At 46.6% G+C, this 24,166-nt stretch overlaps 1 protein-coding gene across 2 annotated transcripts in view; it reads right to left on the reverse strand.

Annotated features, from left to right (window-relative positions):
• Positions 1-24,166, reverse strand: part of NOAZFP (nucleolar atypical zinc finger) — a 230,839-nt gene that overhangs the window by 176,073 nt on the left and 30,600 nt on the right. Inside the window, exons 2-3 of one of the 2 annotated variants that reach the window (XM_085641597.1) lie at positions 18,181-18,293; positions 5,310-5,432 (exon numbers count right to left, since the gene is read on the reverse strand). In XM_085641597.1, the coding sequence (XP_085497723.1) occupies positions 5,310-5,429 (120 nt within the window). In that variant the 5' untranslated portion in view covers positions 5,430-5,432; positions 18,181-18,293. The remainder of the gene's footprint in view (positions 1-5,309; positions 5,433-18,180; positions 18,294-24,166) is intronic. The other variant, XM_085641596.1, reaches the window with a different exon arrangement.

The raw sequence follows: 24,166 nt of genomic DNA on the forward strand, positions 1-24,166 counted from the left end.
GAAAATGCTGGTCAGCAGCAAAACCAAATTTCAAACACCCACAGACTCACAGAGGGCAGTAGCAGCTGAGCAAACAAGCATTGGCAAAGCCAATAGGTTTGCCAATGTTTTTTAGCAATGCTCTACAGAATCACAGCTGCTGTGTTATGTTAATAGTATTTTTAAAGTGCAGCAGTTACCCGCGAGTGTCCTGGCGCTAATTATTTATCCAGAAGGAAAAGGCACGAAGGAAATTAGGTTTATTCAGCAAAAAGCCAGGTCCTAAAGGCTAGAAGATCCGTGGCATTTCTTAGGTGGAACGGAAGGCCATTCCAGGCTTTCGTCGCACCAACGGCAAAGCTTCTGCCACCCCACAGAACTTTTTTTTGTGTGCGGCACTAAGAACAACTTGGCACCCAGTGAATGAAGTGTCCTTTTCGGTGTGTACCACTGGAACAGCCGTTTTAAAAAGTCTGGGCCTGTGCCTTGAAGAGCATTGAAGACCACACAGAGCGATTTAAAAGGCACTTAACTCCTTACAGGAAGCCAGTGCAGTTTCTTTATTTCCTTGGAGATGGGAGAGAACTTGGATGTGCCCCTGAGGAGTCTAGCAGCTGCATTTTGTAGCAGCTGGAGTTTGTTCATCAATTTTTGTTGGATATTCAAATATAGGCTATTGCAATAGTCCAGCCTCGACAATATCAGTGCTGTGACGACTGTTTGCCAGCTACCCGAGGGTAGGAATGGCAATACTTTCCTGGCTGTTCTAAGCACATAGGCTGTTGTTGAAGCCACTGCATTTACTTGCTCTCCAAAGGTAAGTCTCTCATCAACTATTACTCTCAAATTTTCTCTGACAAAGACAAAAGACTGCAATTCCAAACACAAAGTTGATAGCTGAATGAGAATTCAAGCTGAGTCAGCTGGGGGCATTTAATAGTGTTAAACATTTTCTTGGCATTTCTGCTGGTAACCTCACCTTGAAGGCTTCGGTGATCACTACTGATGATCCTGCTTAGGGTGGTCATAGTGTAATATTAACACATATTGCCACACAGTGTGATATTAGTGACTCCCTCAGTGACTATTACGAGGGGCTGTACAGTGCACCACACTCCTGGGGGGGGGGGGGGGGGGTCTTTCATTGACGAGTTTCTCACGGATCTACCATATCCACAACCCCCCCGACAGGCATGCAGAAGGACCTGGAGGGATCTATTACCAGGGCAGAGATTAAAGCAGCTATAGGCGGACTCTCGCGTAATAAAACACCAGGCCCAGACGGACTGCCGGTGGAATTCTTTAATGGATACTCTGAGATATTAATACTGCGCTTGGAGGAGTTATACAAGACATCGCTCGAGATGGGACATCTTCCTTGCACCACTGCCCAGGCACTGGTGGTGCCCTTGCCCAAGCCAGGTAGGGACCCAGCAGACATGTCAGGCTATCACCCCAGTCACTGCTGTGTACGGAATATAACATTTTAAGCAAGGTATTGGCTAATAGAATTCAGCCATACCTTAATAGGTTGATTCATATAGATCAGTGTGGGTTTAATACCAGTTAGGAGTACCTCATTAAACCTACGCAGACTGCATCAGATCAGGTCTACTGATCTTACACACTATCCAAAACACTGGCTGCATATCCCTGGACATGACACAAGCATTCCATACGTTGTTGTGGAAATACATGTTTAGGGCTATCGCAAGCTTCGGTTTACCTCCCGAATACGTAAAATGGGTAAAGTCATCATACGCTTCTCCCACTGCAAGAGTCTGCACCGGGAAGCTTATCTCCAGGGAATATGGTATCCACAGGGGTACGCGACAAGGCTGTCCCGATACTGTTTGTTCTAGCACTGGAGCCATTGGCACTCCATATACAGCAAGAGGCCACACAGTGCGGTATCCCTATAGGCACATCAACACACCTGGTATCGGCATATGCAGATGATCTTATCTTATATACGGCAGACCTGTTGGAGGGATTGGGCTTGCTTCCCCATATTTTTGCTGACTTCGAATTGATGTCAGGCTTGTCCATCAATGAATCTAAGTCCAATGCCTTTTTCTTTCATGACCAAACGCACCCAGACTGTATTGCTTTTGGAGAACTCAAGTTGCCAGTAGCCCTACACACCTTTAAATACCTGGGCATTTAACGTATATCGCTCCCAAACAGACATGTTGGAGGGCAACCTGGGTATGGCTATTCGGGGAATACGGTCGCAGGTAACTTTCTGGATCACGTTCCCCTTATCGGCTTTGGGTCACGTGGTTTTATCCAAGGTGGTAGTACTTCCCCGTCTTTTGTATTATTTCACAAACCTGCCGTTGTTAATACCCGCAACAACTTTTAATACACTTGACACTATCCTGATAGACTTGATATGTGGTACGGGACAACATTGAATAAGCCTTAAGAAACTCCAAATCGGCGGCCTAGGGGTGCAAGATTTCAGAGCATATTACTATGCATGCCAAGTACAGTGGCTGTCCTACTGGGCAGCAGGGCACAATTTACAGGAAACCGATTACAGCTCCAGGCACATCGAGCAGGGAACACTCCATGCTTTACTGCTGCCACATAGTAAACCACCCCCACCGCTACCACACCTCCTCCAGACGGCTCTACAATGTTGGGGAAAGGCACTGCGATATACCTCTAGAGGTGGTAGATATGCCGCTAACATTCCATTGGTAGGAGTACCATTGACGAGCGGTAGGCTGACTCAAAGGGTACTCGGACCCTGATCGGATGTGGGGGTGGAGACTATTGGGCATTTTTTGGAGATGGGACACTTATGGCCCATGACACCTTCACACGTGTTACGGGGGCGCCTGCCACACTATACATGACACATGCCGCCCTACTGCAAATTACATTAAAAGACAATGGGCTCCACAGCAGGAGAAACCCCAGACAAATGAGTTTGTCAAATCTCTGTATTACATGGGACGTGGAAGCCACCTCATTGAATGGTTATACCTCAGCATCCCTACGCATGCCCAAACCCCGCTAGATGCCACGCGGACACGGTGGGTGGCAGATTTAGGATGGGACTTAACGGACAGGGAATGGGAGGGGGTGCGGGGGGGGACATATTGGAATATCCGTGGAAAATACCACGCAATGCCAAGTTCAAGTTTATTCAATGTATGATTATACACCGAGCTTACTTGACTCCGCAAAGGCTACACAGAAAGTACCCGGAAACGGCACATCACTGCCCCCGATGTAAATTAGCTGAAGCAGACCTAATTCATATGGTGTGGACGTGTGTATGCCTTGGGGAGGTTTGGAGGGGGGTTATACAAATATTGGGAGACATTACACGCCTGCCCATGCGAAACACGGCCCTTGAGTGCATACTAGGTATTCGGAGACAGACGAAATCCCAAAAGGTTCAGCTCAGTTTTCTGGACTTGACGTTTATAGTGGCAAAAAGATCCATCACCATGCGCTGGAAGTCAGCCAGAGCCCCCACCCTATGTATGTGGCATAATGAAATACTTGGATGGGCGGGAGCTGAAAGCGCAGTGCTGCGTAGAGAGGAAGCACGTGGCCTAAGGAAAAACCCAATCTCCTTGGAGTGGGATGCAATGGTGGAAGCATATAGAAATATTAACCCGGATGATACCTCAGCTGTTCGAAGTACCCAATAGTAACTGTACTAAAATGGTATTATGTATATTAACCCCTGAAGATTACAGACGAAACAGTGTGATCAGAAACTGCATGCAAAGTAATTTATCTAGATGGAGACGGTCAATTGATTTATACACTGCGCAACCAGAGCTAGAAGGGGGGGGGGGGGGAATAGAGGGGAGGAGGGTGGTGTTATTGGGTGTTGATGTGTTATAAGTATTCTGATCAGTGACCTGTACCTTAAAGTGTGGGAATACACTGCACAGAAATAATTGTTGAATGCAATTTCTCAGGATAATCACGATGATTACTATGTTATATTGGATGCAGGCCTTATAAACATAAACAAAAGAATTACAACTTTGCATAGACGATATGAACAATGTGTTTTTTTGTTTGGCAACAAAAGAAAAGAAAAAAACCATTAAAGGTTGTATTAAAAAAAAACATATTGCCGCTATTTTACAGTGATAAAGTACGATAGTAGCTCGGGAGGACTTTCCTTGTTAAGAATCAGCTCTCACTACAGACAAGGTTGGAGACTGCTGTACTAAGTGTATTTAATTTTTTGTAGGGAGTCGGTCAGAAATAACCCTTCCTCAAAGAGTACATCAGTTCTAATAAGTTTAATTCATTCAAACACTGAAGGCATACACATGTTGTTTCTTAACTATGTGATATATTGACTATTAGCAGTTCAGTTCACAACATAAGTTATACGACTATACAAAGTGGTCTGTGAGCTTTGTGAAAGCACTCAGGCAAAAAATAAGTGTGCATGACTAGTTATATGCAATGTTCAAGCAATCATTTATAGTAGTTCAAGTCTGTCCAACGAAAATATACATCTGTTTAGACTGAGTCCGTTTTTTGGAGTCCATTAGTTGAGGCCTGTCTAACTGTGTGGTACAGACTAAGGTTTTATCGATGTTTTGATCGACGTTTTGACCACTGGGTCTTCCTCAGGACAGAAAGTGGAGACACCCTACATAGACTCTTGGTGTGATAGAGTCAGAGTTGAGGGTCAACACAGACTTCAACGAAAGCTCCAAAGGATCGCCCATGTACGGAATACTGCAGTGAGTTTCGTTTTCCAACTAGAGAGCGGTCATCTGGTGTGCAGTAAATTGCTACCAACTTCTTGCCGCCCATATTTGTTTATACAGTGGCGAGTAGCTTGCTTGGTTAGTATATATCACATCCACCGTCAGTACTCCCTAACTCTGTGTGCGTCTTCAGCTTGAAATGCTCTGCAGCACAACCAGGATTCACTCATCGATATCAGTGAGTATTTAACACAGGGTAAAACCCCAAGACGCATTGCGTAGCATGGGAGGAACAAACAAGATTGACAGGCTGAGACAAGGAAAGTCATTCAATAGAAAAAGCAAATAATGACAATAAAGCCAACCAATAGCAAGCAATGGGTGGAATGCAAGCCCCAGTATGTTCTACGTGAGCCCGCAATATGTTTTCTACACCCAGACAGCACAAGCAAGGTCTCCATGTGTTACAGTAGGAGTGGGTGACTACACTTTTATAGCATGCCTCTAGGCGAAATGGCATTTTTATATTATTTTATATGCACAGCAAAAAAATTAAATTTTATCTAACATAAACCGCTACTTGTTGAATGATATAAAAAATGTGCAATTCACTATACAGTTTTTACTTACCATTGATGCATTGCAAGGCTGTTTACCTAAATCTATAATGCCTCTTGCGGCTCTGTTCTGCTTTTCACGTTCTTTGCGGCTTTCTGCTTTTTTCCGGGCACCAGTCTTCTTTTTAGGCATTTTCTACAAGTTACAATAAACCAAAGAATAATAGAAAATTAATTGTGTAACCAACATACAGTCACGGTTTTAAATGGGTGGGGTAAAAGAGGATCGGTGCCAATGTGTACACACACACGTACGTACACACACACACACGTACACACAGACGTACGTACACTCACACACACACACAAGTACACACACACATACACACACACACACACACACACACACACACACAGTTCCTTTCTCTTCAGTTGCAAAGCTGGATCGAAGTGTGCTTTTTCGATTTTACCTATTTTTTAAATGAGCTTTAAAAACAAGCTATTCATTTTGGCTGCATTACTTTTTAATGTTTATGTTATAATATGCGCAAGTGATATTGTAACATTGTAGCTGCCTGCGATTTGATTTATTGGTTAAAAATGACAAGATACAAGGCACAACTGAAAGGCTTTTTTTAAAAACATTATCAGTAAAACAAATGCATCAGTGAATGTATTTAGTGTCAAGTGACAAGTATCAGCATGTTTTATTTTTGTCACATATTCTTGCGATAAAATATAACCAAAATATTAACCATCGCACAAGCTTGCCAAAGCCAAGCCTACTGACTTGGTCAATGTTTTAAAAGAAAATGTTCTTTGTTTAGTGGGTCCAAGATGGCAGAGACATAGGACAGAAGCCTGTGAGTCCCACCAAGCCCAATGCAGAATCCACAGCAATCCCAGTGAAAATATTAACACTCACACCCAGGTTACAGTGAGGGGGACCCAAAAGACTGAAAAGCACCAGATGAGGAGGAGGCGCAGACGGCAGTGGATATAATCAGGGCTGGCACTGGAGAACTTAAGGTGCAGCAGATAAAAAGCAAGGTGGCTGAGTTGGCCTCAAGACACAAATGCGAGCGAGCCTGCCCTGGAGACATCCCACTAGGACAACCAGCTGCACTTGAAACACACAGACGCAGTGTTGGCGGAGGGCATGTGGCAGCAGCAAGAAGAGGCTTCAGGTCAATGGAGCAACCAGCGCCAGGCAGATTGAAGAAGAAGTCGAGGCCCAAGATTTATCAAGCCAGAAGGATGGCCCGATGCTTCATGGCACAGAGAAAGACGCAGCAGCAACAAAGGCCTCGCAGAGGTAGAACAGACCTAATGCGATAACTAGTGCTCTAAAGCTTGAAGGGGTGGGAGACAGAGGACTGCCTCAGGACCAGGTCACCTACAGAGACATAGAGTAGAAGAGACGGTTACTTTGAAGGGGGCCACAGTCAGTGCAGTACTGTAAATGTAAGCTGACCAGGAAATTTATTGTTTCCACTGAGGGCCTTCTACTTAAATGGTGGGTCAAGGTAGAGATTGCTCAACTCCACCAAGAAAAATCCAGTAGCAACCACAACTTAAAAGCAGTCGGACCTTGGCACAAGGGCAGCCTGGGGAACAAGCAAATGACTAGGATGCACAAACACACACTAATGGCTGGGCCGTTGGGCCTGGAAGACATTCCCAGCCCCTGGAATGGTGCAGTGGAGTCTTAAGATTATTTGTTCTCGGACAAAGCAGGCAGTAAGTTTCACACAGAACAGTCAACCAAAAGGACTGCCCCAAGTCATTCACAGAGGGAAGAGTGCACAACCCATGAGGACAAATATAGTGGTGGGCACAGGGGAGTAGAGTCCGACCCAGAAGAAAAGCTAGGCTTTGCAAACCGACTGAGCATGGAAGTGACCAAGAATGACTCGCTTCGAGCCCAGGGTCTGTAGGGTCCTCGGCACTGAACATAGAATCCTGGCACACAAAGCACATAAACTGGTCTTTAAAAGTTAGACAGGAGCTTAGAAACTGGCAGAACCACACCCAGGGATCAAACTATGCCAGTCAGCAGGAAATGCTGAGGAAACATCAAAGGTTCCACAGAGACCTAATGAAGGCACTAACTGAGACCAATGAAGTGCCTATCCACGAGGATGACCACAATAACGCAACGCTCAAAATTGAGATATAAAAGAAGCGGGCCAGGGAAGAGAGATGATCAGATCTGCCATTTTAACTGTTAAGTACAAATGAAGAACCACGAAAATGACCACCACCAGGAATAAAAGAGATCAAACGGTTAAAGAGATTCTCTCTAAGGCCCCAATATCAAACGTGGACACTCGGCTCATTCATAAACCAATCAAATCATCCACTGGAGACCAACCAAGACACAGAAACCGGACAACAAAGAAACAATCATGAACATTTTTGGTAGGATCTTTTCCTGGGACTGAGAGATGATTTTGCATCAATTCTGGGAGAAGTAGGCAAGAAATGCAGGACGTTTAGAAAGCCCTACATGACCCAGTGGGGAGAGTTTTGTACACGGAGGAAACGAGCAACGGTAGAGAAGAGGAGCTAGAATTCTTGAGAAGAGAAAAATGAAAAAAAGTATCCCTACAGGAAAGATTTGAAGACTCCGTAGGTATGCCCGGTGGGTTGCCAAACAGAGTGGAAGGTAGAGACATTAAGGATGTCTATATTAAATACGAGTGACACACAACCTATCTAACTGGACCACACGCAAAGAACATTGCCTGTTACTCAACAAAGATGCAAGCATCCAGACATTTTGGCAAGGGTATATCACTTTCAACTAAAAGAAAGGATTATGGTAGCAGCAAGGAAATGTAAGAAACTTAGATTTGAGGAGCAATAACTGGTTCAATTCCTTCCATGGTCATGTTTCAAAAAAAGAAAAACTTACACCCAGTTACAGACTTTTATAAGAGAACAAAAAAGAAATCACCTTTAGATGAGAACACCTTTTCAAGATAGTCTATGTTTGGCAAATCAAGTCATTGACTGAGACAAAACAAATCCTAGGAACAACAGATAAGAGACCAAAAACAGAGGATGCTCCTCGAGCATTGCACAGGGAATCATGATGCCTTAGAAGAGATCGATGGAAAATTACAAGAGGAATACTTGGTGGGAAACCAAAATGCACACACCATGAGAGAATATAGGCAGGTCATACTAAAGCAACTCCAATCCATTGAAAACCTCAACAAAGAATGGGAAACAATCAGTAAAAAATCCCCCAACAGCGGAGGCAGGGATCAAGTGGGTTAAAGATGCTTAACAGAACAGAAGACGATAAAATGGTACCAAGTTAGCGAAGTGCCCTGGGTGGGAGAGAGGGAAAGAAGATTTGGATACTTCCTGGAACGCTCAGGTGGGAGGTTAGTGTTGAAAGACCACACTTTACACAGTTCCATTAAGGCGAAATACACCACAGATCTAGCTGGGAGCGCTAACACCCTACAAATAAGGTCAAGAAAAGAATATGGGCACAGCATTGGAATTTCAAAATAATTTTTTCATTGGCAGCAGGGAAAGGGAACAAGGTAGTTTGGAGTTTCTGTACACGGAAGATGGAGTACTACATTACAGAGTGCTGGGAGATTTTGACAAAGTTACTGACTGAATTAAAGTGCAATCTTCAGAAATTAAAGGCAACATAAGAAAATGCTTTCTCAAAAACCGTGGCCACAGATTGTGAACATGAGGGGACAACTAAGACTACTTGAGCTTAACAAAGCAGTACTTTTCTGAGCAAAGACACAGCATAAATACTACAGGGGACAAGGCAGGAGAACGTTGGCCGCTTGACTGCGAAAAACAACAACCAAATCCCAAATGCTGGCAATAAAAAAGCAAGGAGATGCGGTCACTGGAGGAAGCAGGAAAAGCGTGCAGCCTTCCAAAACTGTCACATTCTCTCCTCTGCTGAGCCAATTGACAGAGAAGCATTGGTCCAATATAAACAAAGGGCATATTTGGATAGGTTGCCTCTCAATCTGAAAGAAGCCCTAGAGGAACCCATATCAACAGAGAAAATTATCCAGCTAATTAAAAGACTCCAACCCTTCAAGGCTCCAAGGCCGAATGGCTACATGCCATGCTCCTATAAAAACGCTCTGGCCACCACTAGCAGGGTTAAAGATTAAGACATATACAAAGCCAAACTCTGTATCCTTAAAAATGGAGGTCAGCCACTCCCCCCTCACAAGAGGATTGGATGGTGGCAATGATTCAAACCGCATCCCACGAACGCGTTATTTACAAATTACAAGATCAGATGGAGACATTCACGCAAACATGGGCCCCATTTCTTAAAGAGACCACACACTAGCTCCCTACGGCCCTACATAAAAATAACCCACTTTGAGCCATCAATCTGCCATCCACAGATACGAGGGATGCCCAGCTCCTCCACTCTCCGCCTTCTCTTTTTATTATCGCTTATTTGTTCCGCTGCACCTACCCCCCTCTCTAACCCCCAATCCTCCTCCGCATCCCTCCCCACTTGTCGCCATCCTCACCTTCTTCACCTATTTTCTTATTATCTCCCCCCTCTCCTTCGCCCTCCCCTCTTCTTATTACCCACCTCCTCCCCCCTCCTTCTGTACCTGATCACCCCCCCCCCCCTTTACCAGCTGTCGGTCGCGTAGGCAGATACCCCCCCCCCTCATTTCATACCCCCCTAACCACCGCGGCTGGCCACCACCTTTTTTCCAAATGCTGATATCCCAACTCTTTCTGTGGGGAAAATAACCATCCTGTCTCTTCTAGCAGTGCAAGACCGTCATACCCGCCTTAACGTACAGTTGTATCGCTCCTCGCCCTGCCACATAATGCACCCACACATCCGACTATCTACACAGCCTGATTTCTGCGATACACCCCACACCCGGACTAGGCCAGATACTGCTACATTACGTAGTGACTGGAATTATATACCATGATGGAATATGCTGTACGTCTGTACCATTGGCATGTTGCCATGTTTACTCCTCCTGATAAATCTAATTAAAAAATGACACAAAAAAAGATTAAGACATATACAAAGGTGGCCAACTCAGTGAGGATGACCCAGTCAACAACAGAATCGAAAATCTTACTCCTGCTGAAAAAAGGGACAGGGTCCCTACCCCTAGAGGAATGCAGCTTACACCGGCCACTCAGATGTAACAAAACCCGAGGTGACTAAAGTCAACTCTTTGTAATGTGTTTTAAATAGATCAATCATGAGAGGAGAGAGTGTAGATGTAGTCTGGCCCCCGGCACTAGAAAAACACAGAACGCCATAGCACATTCAATCAATCAATCATGACATTTATAGAGCGCACTACATACCCGTGAGGGTCTCAAGGCGCGGGGGGGGGGTTGTTACTGTTCGAAGAGCCAGGTCTTGAGGAGTCTCCTGAAGGTTAGAAGGTCTTTGGTCTGCCTTAGGCGGATGAGGAGGGTGTTGAATGTTTTTGCGGCGAGGTGGGTGAATGATCTGCTGTCGGCGGACACTCTTCGGATGCGGGGGACGGTGGCTAGGGTATGGTCTGTGGAGCGGAGCTGGCGGGTGGGGGTGTAGAGGCTGAGTCGACTGTTGAGGTACGCTGGTACGGTGTTGTGGAGTACCTTGTGTGCGTGGGTGAGGAGTTTGAAGGTTATCCTCTTGTTGATGGGGAGCCAGTGTAGGTCTCTCAAGTGGGGTGTGTTGTGGCTGCGGCGAGGGATGTCGAGGATCAGGCGTGCGGATGCGTTCTGGATGCGTTGGAGCCGTTTCAGGAGTTTGGCCGGGGTTCCTGCGTAGAGTGCGTTTCCGTAGTCCAGTCTACTGCTGACGAGGGCCTGGGTGACCGTCCTTCTTGGTTCGATGGGGATCCACTTGAAGACCCTGCGAAGCATGCGGAGAGTGTTGAAGCAGGAGGAGGAGATGGCGTTGACCTGCTTCGTCATGGAGAGGGTGGAGTCGAGGAAGACCCCTAGGTTGCGTGCGTGGTCGGTGGGTGTAGGGGGTGCTCCTAGTGCAGTCGGCCACCAGGAATCGTGCCAAGCCGAGAGGGTGGATGCGAGGAGGAGGACCTCCGTCTTGTCCGAGTTCAGCTTTAGTCGACTGTTTCTCATCCAGTCGGCGATGGCCTTCATTCCTTCGTGGAGGTTGGTTTTGGCGGTGTGGGGGTCTTTGGCGAGGGAGAGGATCAGCTGGGTGTCGTCGGCGTAGGAGATGATGTTGAGGTCGTGCGACATGGGAGAGTGGTGCCATGTAGACATTGAACAGCGTTGGGCTGAGGGATGAGCCTTGGGGGATGCAGCAGATGATCTCGGTGACTTCGGAGCGGAAGGGAGGGTGGGGGGGGGGGGGGGGGAGGCAGGGAGGCGGACGCTCTGTGTTCTGCCGGAGAGGAAGGAGGTGGTCCAGTCCAGGGCCTTCTCTTGGATTCCGGCGTTGTAGATGCGTGTTCGTAGTGTGCGGTGGCAGACCGTGTCGAAGGCGGCTGACAGGTCCAGGAGGATGAGGGCCGCGGTTTCTCAGTTGTCAAGCAGGGTCCTGATGTCATCGGTGGCGGCGATGAGGGCAGTTTCAGTGCTGTGGTTGCTGCGGAACCCAGACTGGGACAGGTCCAGGATGCTGTTCTCCTCGAGGAAGCTAGTCAGTTGTTTGTTGACGGCCTTTTCGATGACCTTCCCCGGGAACGGGAGCAGGGAGATGGGTCGTAAGTTCTTCAGGTCCTTGGGGTCCGCCTTGGGTTTCTTGAGTAAGGCGTTGATCTCTGCGTGCTTCCAGCTCTCCGGGAAGGTCGCTGTCTCGAAGGAGATGTTGATGGTTTTCCGGAGGTGGGGTGCGATGGTGCTGCTGGCTTTGTTGTAGATGTGGTGGGGGCAGGGGTCTTCCGGGGATCCGGAGTGGATGGTGTTCATGATCTTGACGGTGTTGTCGGTGATGTTTGTCCAAGCGAGCAGGCGGTTGGTGCGGGTGGTGGTCGTGGGGGCGGGGGTTTCAGCGGTTGCCGGGATGGTGACGGCGTCGCAGCTGTCGTGGATGTCTGCTAACTTGCGATGGAAGAAGGTGGCCAGCGAGTTGCACAGGTCTTGTGATGGTGGGATGTCGTTTGAGTTGGAGCTGGGGTTGGAGAGTTCCTTCACGATGTTGAAGAGCTCTTTGCTGTTGAGTGCGTTGTTGTCTAGGCAGTCTTTGAAGGAGGTCCTTTTGGCGGATCTGATGAGGTGGTGGTGTCTGCGGGTGGCGTTCTTGTGGGCTGTGTAGCTTTCCGGTGTTCGTTCATGGATCCAGTTTTTTTCGAGTTTTCAGCAGGTTCGCTTTGAGGCATGGAGGTCTTCGGTGAACCAGCTGGCTCTCTTGCTGGTGTGGGTGCTTGTGGGCTTCTTGAGCGGCGCGGGGGTGTTGGCGCAGTCGGTGATCCACTGTCTGAGGCTGCGGTCGGGTATGCGGGTGGGCTCTAGGCGAGGGTGGTGGTTAGCTGGTCCTCGGTGACCTTGTACCAGCGGTGGCGAGGTATCTGCTGGGTGCGGTGATGTGTGGTAGGTTTCCGGAAGGTGAAGTGGATGCAGCGGTGGTCGGTCCAGTGGAGTTCGGAGGTGCGGTTGAAGAAGAAGTGGGAGCTCGCTGAGAAGATGGGGTCAAGCGTGTGGCCAGCGGAGTGGGTGGGTGTTGTGACGAGTTGTCCGAGTCCGATGCTGGCGAGGTTGTCGATCAGGGTGTAAGAGTTGGGGTCATTGTTGTTCGAGGTGGAAGTTCAGGTTCCCGAGGAGGATGTAGTCCGTGCAGGCGAGGGCGTGTGTGCTGATGAAGTCGGTGATGAAGTCGCTGAACTGTGGTTGGGGTCCGGGGGGGTTTGTAGACGAGGGTCCCTCTGAGGGTGGTCTTGGGGTCGGTGTGGATCTGGAAGTGCAGGTGTTCGGCGGTGCTCAGGGTGTCGTCGGTGTCAGTAGAGATTTTGAGAGTGTTCCTGTCGATGATGGCAATTCCTCCTCCTACTCCGTTGGTGCGGTCCTTGCGGGTGATCTTGTAGCCTTCCAGGATGGCTATGGCGATGTCGGGTGTCCCGAGGAGGGGTTCAGACAGGTCTCCGTCAGGAAGGCAACGTCTGGGGCATTGGAGTCGAGTAGGTCCCAGAGTTCGACGGAGTGTTTGCAGGCGGAGCAGGTGTTGAGCAGGATGCATCTGAGGAAGTTGGGTTCTTCGGTAGGTGGGCTGGATGCTGGTGAAGCTGCAGTTCCGGCAGGAGAAGGGTCCTTGGGTGCGTTTCGGGGCGGCCAGGCAGCAGGTGCGTGATCGTCCGGCGTTGAGTGTGTGGAGGGTGCTGGTGTCGTAGCGGAGGCAGGTGTCGAGGCACTTGCGGGGGCCAGGGGTCCTGGCGCTGGGCACGGTCCGGGCACAAACGGGCTTGCCTAAGGCGCGCCAGCGGCGCGTCCTCTGTGCGGCCTCCATATAAGGGTAGGTGGGAGGGAGGAGAAGCTGGCAGGGGGGAGCGGGGCAGCGAATGGAAGTGCGAGGGGGCGGGGCCACAGGGACGCAGTGGCAGGAAAACGGGCGAGGGGCACAAGAAAAGGCAAAAAAAGAACAGCAAGATGGCACAGAAGAGAAAAGTTGGGCACAACAAAGAATAATAGGGAGGCACAGAAGAAAGAAGTTTGGTCACAAAACAGAACAGCAGATATGAGCAAAACAGAGTGCACAGTTTAGTCACGCAGCAACACAATTAAGCAATAACGGCAGAACAATGCGGGCGGCGAGGCAAGGCAGGCACAGATGGAGCCGTGCAGCAGCGAGGGGAGCGACCTGCCTGCGAGCAGGGTCAGAGGTCGCTCAGTCGAACCAGTGCTTAATTTAAAAGAAAAAAGAAAAATTGCACCAGGGTTCTCGTCAGGAGGCTACTGCAGCTTGCCCCACACACTGCCCATGCCATGCTGTCAATGATAGTAACAACACAACTACTAACTATCAATGTCCTACAAGTGTGACAATTCAGACTATTTCACGCCCCTCCAAGGCTATAAGAATGGCTTGAGCGGCAGGTAATAGTCATTTATAGTGCATATTGAATTAAGAATTACCTGTTGTGAACATTTCAAAATCAGTCAGACAGCACCACCTTGTGGCAAAAAGTCCCAAGTGGCAGTGTTGACAATTAAATGCAGCTGCCAAGCACTGCTAACCACTGGCTCAAATTATGTACTGCCTTGAAGGCTTAATCAGTCTTTTGCCTTTGTTTGATTCTGAGCCCAAAAATATGCCAGCGTCTGTGCTCTCTGCTGGGAGGCACACCATTCCCACATCAGTCTTGAAATGTGTTCCTATAAATATTCTGTCTTGTAATGGTGACAGATGACAATTCAGATAACTTGTAGTCAAGCTGGGTTTGGTCAGACATTCTTGTACTGCTTTCAGACCCTTCAATGCATCTTCCTCGGATGCTGCCAAAACCTGTCAATCGCCTAGATCAAGGAATATCTGCCAGCCCTACAGATTGAGCAAGGAAACCAGTTGAGCCACCTTCTTTGTGGACACTTTAGGGTCAGAGTTGAGCCCAAATGACAGACTCTGGAACTTACATATTCCCACAAATGAAAAGTCTCAGGTATTTTTGAAGTGGACAAGCTGCCTGCATGTGAAAATAAGCCATATCACCTTGTATGCACCACTGGAATTAAATTAGTGATCCTTTGGTGTATCTCCATTTTGAATAGTATTTCCAGAATTAATTTGCTCCCATTCCTAAAGTCTATTGTTAGACAGAATCCATCTGTCTCCTTCAGGACCAAGAATATTATCAAAAAATTCCTTTTTCTTGCTCCTGTTTCAGAACTACTTTGATGGTATGATTCAAAATTAGCGAACTGATCTCATTGCTATTTTGGTAGGCTTGACGGAACTTGGTGTAGGAATTATCCCAGTCTCTGGAAGACAGGATGACAATTTCATATGATAACCTTCTCTCGCACTCCTCTGGAAAGAAGAACTGGAAGTAGTGTGTTTCCATTTCAATTTGAAATGTCTTATCTTGTCTCCTACTGGCCAATTTAGGCCACATCTGCCATAGTCAGGAATGCTGAGAATTTACTGGAGGAAACTATTTTTCTGGCCAAATTGTCCTTGGAAGGTCGTCTATCTCGGTCTTTTTGCAAACTGCACTGGTTGCCTACTTGAAGGTTGCTGAAAAGAAGACTCATTTGAACTCTGGCTAAATTATAAAGCTGTAGCGTGACTCTGTCTGAGTGAAAATGAATGTTTATTTTCTTAAAAGAGTCAATATAATCTTCCCTCTAACTCGGATCCAAATAATGTACTCTTCAAAGGGCATACGTAACACCACACTTTTGTTTAGTGTTCCTATTCCAGTCTCTTAAATAGATATTTCTTCTTGCTGCAACTACAGACCCTTCTACCAGGCAAGCTGCACAAATCACATCAAAGGAGATACTGGAAAGAAACTTCACCTGCCTTTCCATTCCCTCCTATAACGAACTACATTCACTCTCTTCTTGAATTGCTTTAAACAGTGTCTTGAAGTCTTTAATTAGAGATTGAATAGTATACACCCCACATATGCCAGCTCTAAAGGACAAAGGAGATCCTGAATAGAACTTATTTAAAGCAGAGTCGAACTTCTTATCTGTGAGGGTTTTTTTAGAGTACCTTTGGATATACTGCCCACCAAACAAGCGACCAATGATTCATTTATCACAGACTTGAGAATTTTCTTTTTAATGTCTTTCAGTGGGTAAAGTCTAGATATGAATTGAAATGAAATTTTATCAGGGTCCTCCTACTCATGTAAAATTACATCCAAAATATTTTTTTGTAGAGGTAATCCCAACATAGCCATTCTTGGTAACTGACTTAATACAGCTTCATATGATGGGGGGAGGAAAACGCATTTCTGGCGAATCTTTAAGAGAATTTCAGACAATAATTATCTATCACTATATTGCCCCTTCCACTCTAAAGGATAAGCAGTTTTTTCATTAGAATCAGAAGAATCATCAGCATTTTCCTTCAACTCTTCTGATGTTAAGTTTTAAGTGAAAAATGCTTCACTGAAAATATGGATTCCCATGTAAATTGTTTGACTTTGTCTTCAAAACTCACCCTCCTCTCCTTTCTCCCTCCTTGTTTTCTTCCTAGGAGACGAACAATATCTTGCCCTGGAAGCAGAATAACTATCCTCCTATAAGTGCATCTTTTTCTATTAATGTTTGTCCATTTCCAATTTATGTATATCACAATGAATATGCCCAAACCTGTCCCTCTAATATTGGGATGATGTAGAGAAACGTACCTGTTCAGCACACTTGTCTAAATTCCCCCCAAAAGCACGCTTTATAGCACCTAGAGGACAATGTGCTCTCGGACATTGTAAGTTCTCATTTTTGTGTGTCTTGGGCTGGTATACACCTCGCAAGTTATCACTGTGACAAGGACTGTGGAGGTAGGCATACTTGCTATTTGGCACATTTCAACCATTCCGTTGCTGCTGTTGGATTGTATGGGGAGGTGTTCTGGAGTCTTATTACCACTTTCTCACAATACTGTGTAAAAGATTTATTTAAACTCCATTATCGCTTTACACAGTGCAAGGAATCCCTTCTGAACTAAAAACATGGTCCATGAAAATTAAAATTGCATTGGAATCAGCAGTCTGCACCACTTTGACCACGGGCCACCAACAGAACAAATCCATAATCACAATGTACCCTTGTAGTGGCCCCACTGGCCCCATTATATAAATAGCGATAGACTCCCAAGGATTCTTTGGACCAAGATTATTGCTCATAGGGGGGCTGAAATTCTGAAGAGACTTGTCTGTTCTAGGGCATTGCATGCATTCTCTGACCAAATGCTCAATATCTGAATCAACACCTGGCCACCACAACAATTTCTTGACCATGGCTTTAGTCTGATTTATGCCAAAATGACATATCATCAAACTTTTATGACGAAGGCTGTAAGGTGGAACTATTCTTTCTCAGCTCAAAATGACCCCACTGTCAAAAGATAATTCAGAACATATTTCCCGGAATGGTGTGATAGCATCCGCAAAAATCCTTTATTAGTCCACGCAACCACAATTATTTTAACCACTTCTTGTAGTATAGCAACACTCTTATACTCCTGTTCCCAATCTTCTATCCCCACAGCAGGCAACCCATTGTCATGTATAAGTGCCACTTGAAATCCGTTCCACTTTTCATCTTTGCACACCTCTAGCTGCAATCGTATCCTGAAAAGAAAATCTGCAACCACATATTTCACAGACATGTAGAAAATTTTATAAATGAAATCCTGCATGCGTTTGGAAATTCTGATAATCCTAGCAGAAGCATCGGTGGTACCCTCCGTTGTCACTAATTTCACCATGGGTTTATGGTCAGAACGAATGGTAGTAGGCCTTCCCCATACAAGCGCTCCAAAATACTCCAGTGCCCAGTCACAAGTTACGCCTCTTTCTCAATGGTCGAATATTTCTCTTCTGTGGGCGTTAATGACCTAGATGCAAATGCTATAACACCCCCAACACCTTTTTAGTTTACTTGACCCAACGTGGCCCCCAGACCTTGCATCAGTTGTGACTATACAATCAGCATTAGGGTCAAGATTCAAAAAGTCTGGTAGCCTCAGTTATACCTTCATTAATACTTTCAAAGTAATTTTCACATTGTTGTGACCAGACAAATCTTGTGCCTGACTTAAGAAGCTGCCTGATGTGGAAACACTTCTCAGTGAACTTGGGAATACATTTAGCACAATATTCGGCCAGGCCTAAAGATGACCAACAATCGTCCTTTCTTTTTAGTGTGGGGGCATTTTTAAGGGCCTGAATCAAGGTAGGTTTAGGCTTCACCCCAACCTCAATTATATGGCCAAGGTATGTTACACTAACAAAAACATAATATTCTGCTCCTTTGCAAACAAACTGAACATTAACCTTTGAAAGACAGCAGCTGCCGACGCCAGGCCGAACAGCATACGCCGGAACTGGAAACAACCATCTGGGGTGATAATCGCTGTATACTTCCAGGACTCTGGTGTTAACGAAACCTGGTGGTGAACAGAGGATAAATCTATTGTAGAAAACCACTGAACATTTTTAAGTAAAGTCACCATCTCATTGATTTCAGGTAAGGGAAACCTGTTGATGATAATATCATTGTTCAGATGGCTGAGGTCAATGCATAGTCTAATTTTACCATTACTGCGTGGAGCTACCACCATCAAAGAAATCCACTATGACGCCTCAACAGGTTCAATTACATGGGATGACACCAATTTCTCCAACTCCTTTGAGGCCTCCTCCCTTACCGCTATAGGCACATTTCTAACCTTATGGACTTCTATTCTTTTTTTAAGCGAATCTTGTGCTCAAGTTCCACAAGGTTACCTAAACCTTGTTTAAATACAGCAGGCTATTTTCTAAATAATTTGTCCCCCATAGTAGTACTTTGGTCCACTATCAAAACTTGCTTTTTAGGTCTCGCCTATGCAGCGGGCAAGCACGCGTAGGAGGGTACCTTTTGGATTCGCTCAGGAATTTGTTTGAATCTCGTGCATGTTTTGCATTGGTTTCTATTGGCACTCGTGCACGTTTGGCGTTTCCCTTGCGGGAGCGAGCAGCGGCGCCATCTGTTTGCAATTATCTCCCTGCCGCTGCTCGCTCTCGCAAGGTAAACGCTGTACATGCCCTCAGCAGTATCCGGTTACTAATTACTTTACAGCTTGTATCTGTTATCCTGACTCCGTGACCATTGTAAACGTGCAAGGAGGGCTTTGCAAAAACAAACAGCAAACTGAATGTGTCCTTGTGTAATATTACCAGTGCTCGTCTGCTTATTTTGTAACCCTTGGGGTAAATAATAAGATTGTTTTAGCTTCTGTAACCAGAGCCAGCATGTGGCCAATTTACTTCTGCTTGAAGATGTAGAAGAGGACTTTATGCGACAATCTGCGCTATGCTACCAAGCCTGGGATATGACAACCCCTTTACGGATACTGTGTTAAATGGAAAGTGCGTGACTAATGTGCATTAATTCTTCCTTTGCTGCAGATAGTCAAACTTTGTTATTAAATGGGGTAGCACTACAGTGTGTGATTAATGGAATGCATCATTTCCGGGTTTATCGTATACGGTATATGCTTAATTAGCCTGCTGTAACATACAAGCTCCGTCTGCTTAGAAAGGCAGAAACAGAAATGCAAGAACCAGGTGCGGTGCCAGCATACGACAAGAGTGAGAGTACTCGCGCTGAAGAGGGCGGGGCATCGCCGGGCTGATCACAGCAGCTCCCTCCACATACCTGTCACCTTCAGGACTTCGCATAAGGGCTCGCGCTTTCACTTCCCCACTACAAACATGCCCCAGCCAGTGGCGTCACACAAAATGATAGGGCCCAATTGCAGTATGTGGAGAGGGGCCCCTAGTCTTCCATATCTCACAAACATGAGTTGTTCTTGGGCGAAATGCCCCCCACTGAAGGGTTGAGTGGCCCCTGAAACGTTGGCGGGGTAGAGGGGGATTTTACGCCCCTAGTCCCAGCATGTTAAGTGAAATTAGTTAGATAAAGAGGGATGGCAGAAAGTCATGCCCGTTATGTAGGGACAGCTGACGTCTATGCATCTCAAGCTGGCACGGCTCTCCGTGGCATTGACCTGCATGAAGGGGCAGAAGATATGCTACACAAAACGCATGTGACGTGACACTTTCAAGACCTCTTTCGGATATCCTCCCTTTACATGCCCGCTTTCCCCATCTCTCTCCCTAAGTGCTACTTAAACACACCCTCGTTTCGTCTTACACTCTTCTCTTGAACAGAACCTTTGACACCCCCTGCTCCATCCGCCCTCATTCATTTTTCACACACTTGTTCCATACCTTCCCTTCCCACTTCTGATCTCCACCAGTCTATGTACAAAAGTCCTGTTTATTCCACCAGGATGGCTAAAAAAACGTAGCAGTTTGTTTATTACTTTAAAATTCCATGGTTTAATATAACTGTCAGCTTGAGTACAGCACAGCTGCTGGCTGATACAAGGCAGGTCGCCAGACTGATGGGTCACCGGTACAGGCTTTAGAAAGGGAGGGAGAAAGCGCAGAAACAATTGTATGTTAACATCTCCATTCACAACTATGGCAGGAGACGCACATACGGTGCTGGCAGTGTACGATGAGCAGTGTGAGGTGCATACAGAGACGAGAGCACAACGTAAATTCTGAGGTGCATACAGAGCGGAGAGCATACAGTGCAGAGTGAGAGCATACAGAGCTGAAAGAATACAGCGCAGAGTCTGAGGTGCATACAGAGCTGACAGCACAACTTACGTTCTGAAGTACATACAGAGCGGAGAGCATACAGTGCAAAGTCTGAAAGCATACAGAGCTGATTATATAAATGTGTGGCTGCAAGAGGAGGGAGCGAGAAAGCCACAGAGAGGGGGGCAGTTTGCAGTGTATGACAATACCATCGACGACATGAGGTGGAAAAAGGAGCAGGTTTTCAATGAAATAAATTCAAGTAATGTGCACGGCGCAAAGATTAAGTCATTGTGTTTTGAGGACGTTAGTGTTGAATTTTAAAGAATTGCGTTTTTAAGGCATAATGCCCAAGGATAGGAGCCTACGTGATACTGTTAAACCATCCTAGCATTTAATACAATACCCTTTTCTATTCGGAGGATTATAGTTTTATGTGGAAGTGTACCCTGGTGATAAATACAATACGTTTCACACATAAATATGGTGGGCATCTCACGTGAACTAACTGCTCCTGTCTACTATCTATAATGAATGACCACCAAACCTTTTGTTTTAAATTTGAGGTTATTTTGGCCACCCACCCCACCCCCACTTCTTATTTCGTTAAAAAATGTGCCTGCGCTGGACTTGAAGCCATAATGTTTGCGACGCGTTTCCCTGCATAGCAGAGGGCAGACAAAGGCCGGCCAGATTATCTGAAGATAATGCCCTCGTGTGACGTGCATACAATGAACGAATTACAGACAATCTCCACACCTATAAATAGGCCCCCTGATCCAGCAAGCCAGTGGGGTTGCTGCGCCCTCCTCCCTGCGCTGCCCACTTTGTTCTGCCTTATAAAGCGACTCAAAAAAAGTGCCTACTGTCATGCAGTAGTAACCTCCGTGGATAAATGCATTCTCGGGTTAACAACTCATTGCCAAACTCCCAAAGAAATCACCAGTTTTTTAAAAGCAACATTCTTGCTAAAAAGAAAACAAAAACAAGCTTTGGCATAGCCATTAGGTCTCGCCTTTGAGACCTTATAAGTATTTAGTTATGCAGCACAATATCCTTGGTATAACAACATCAACTGTTTCATGGCTAAACACTTATAAAGTCCCAAAGGCGAGACCTTTGGCTATGCCAATGCTGGTTTCTATTGGGGTCTAACATGATATACAGCTCCTTCTGGTTACGCCAACCGAGAACTGGTGGACCTTTCTTAGCTATGTACAATTTACCACATAACACTGTGTTTGAGCTAGAAAATTAGCCATTTGAACCCCAGTATATCGAGATTCCCAAATTTTCTCTACAAACTTCTCTTTCCAGATCTTTTAGTTAATAATTGTGTAAGGAGAACCGGAATCTGCAATAATTACTTCCAGCCTATCTATAGTCGTTTTACACTCCGGTTTCTCTTTGCATTTGTCAACCAGTATGTTCAAAATAACATTTTCTTTAATTTTTATGACGATATTCAACATATCCGCATCTGAATCATTTTGTTCCGCCGTCTCCCTTTTATCATATACACACAACACATCTTTCCTCCTGCATACTTTAGCATAGTGACATCTGATACCACAATTACTGCATTTCGGGTTAATAGCAAGACAACTCTTGCTGTAAACAAGATGTTCTTACTTTCATACCTACAACATCTACCTCTTTCACATACTTTAGGTTTCTCTTTGGGAGTAGAAACAGCATTATTTTTTGTACTCTAGCATTTATAAATTGCATTCACTGAAGCTGCTTGCATATCATTTTGTTTCAGGGCCACCATGCTTTTTTCCGAAATCTCCGCTTTTCGTACAATAGCCACGATAGTATCCAAGGGTGAATCACTATTTACCCATAATCTCTCCTAAACTGCCATATTGCTTGCATGCATCACGCCCTGATCCCTTATTAAATCATCCTGTAAAATACAAAGCTTAAAATCATTTGCCAACTTTTGTAAAGAAGCCACGTACGTATTCATCAACATTCTCCACCTTTGTTTGCTTGCGTTGGAAAAATGTGTATCTATTGATACCAATACAAATTTTGGGTTAAAAGCAATCCCAGGGATTGCATTGCGTGAGTGAGAGAGTCAGAGTTAGAGATCCGATTCCCAGGCCGCCGGAGGCAGTCGGCTTAGAAGGGGGCGGGGCAGCACTACAGGAGTCGGCGGAGCGCACTGCAAAAGTGTGCATGTTCTGTTTTGGGCTTAAACATTTTGCGACCAGCCCTGAACGTGCGCACACTAGGCTGCTCATTAGAAGAGCGAGGGTTGTTCCATGCCGCTCTTTTATTGAGCTGCCTAGTGCGCATGTTCGGGCTGGTCGCAAAAATTTTAAGCCCTAAACTGAACATGCGCACTACTGCTCAAGCCAATCCTTGCGCTGGAGCAGCGTCTGGATTGGCTGAGAGCAGGCGGTACTTGCCAAGGCGCCAACGCGGGAGTAGGACCCCGGCCCATGAGGACTCACAGAGGCGGCTCGGATCCAGGAAGTTTAGTTTTCTTAATAATGGTGCTTTATGTTAATCTCCCCCACGCGACCCCCAACACACCCTCCCCGCGAGTATTGGAGCGTGGGCCGCGACTTCCTAACTAACTCACGTTCGAATTGTTATTTTCTCTTTTGATCGCATTGTGTGATCTCTGGCAAATCACTGTAACTCATTGTTCCTGGAGACTGTAAATCATGCAGCATGTTGTACACAAGAAAATGCAATCATTCACCCGTTACAAATTGCGATATGTTGGTGTCGGCAGCAAAGCTTCGCCCTGGCCCGTTCTCAGTGTGGCATGTGTGCATTGCTAGTACTCACACTACATTCAAATATACGGCTTTGGCAGAGGCTTGAAGAACATACCTTCGTGCTTGTTTAATAATTGGCATAGAAATGTAAAAATGTTGAAGTTTTGCAGCTATTTGAGCTGATTGTAAAGTGCCTATTCAACGCAAGGAAACTGCTTCAAAGCGCTTCAGATGTCACCAGCCATGGGGTTGGGTTGGGAAGACCAAAGTATGAACCGGGACTCGAGGGCGCTAGGTGGCGCATGGCGGAATGGCTGCCTCTGGGTGAAGCTCCCGCTGCTCAGCACTGAAATCCTGCTATAATCCTTCCTGAACGTCGCAAATCCTGTCTGAAAGGGTCTCGGTAGGCGCCTTGCTAACTCGGCCACCGATTGCGACCCTCGTGGAGCTGTGGGGCCGGGCGCCTGCTGGATGTACGGTCGCTGTCGCGGCCGCCGACTGGCGTGAAATCCTTGCTGGTGCCGGAGCCGGGCGGTGATTGCTACGAGAGGCCGGTGCTGCACACGTGGGCGGAGAGGCCCGGCTGCGTCCTCTGGGTCCCGGACAATCGGACCTGCATTGGAGGTGCGGGGGGGCTGCGGAACCCTTCCAAACGCCCATACCTGAGGAACCCACTGGCGTTGGGACATTGGGCGGTGAGGACGCGTGTTCCCTGCCCGGTGTGAAGCGACCCTCCACGATCCATCCCGCTGTGACCTGCTGCCTCCTGATTGATCTTGCGGCCTGCCTGTCCAGCCGGAGGGCAGGTGCTGGTGCTTAGGAGAGGAGGCTGAAGCATCGCTGCCCCCGGTCTAGAGGACGTGAGTGTTGCGACCGAGGGGTCCGTGTTGGCGCCCGCGAGAGCGCCCTGCCTGGACTGCGGCGGTTGCTGT

Source organism: Triturus cristatus, chromosome 2_2 (genome assembly GCF_964204655.1).
Source record: "Triturus cristatus chromosome 2_2, aTriCri1.1, whole genome shotgun sequence".
NCBI classification, from domain to species: domain Eukaryota; kingdom Metazoa; phylum Chordata; class Amphibia; order Caudata; family Salamandridae; genus Triturus; species Triturus cristatus.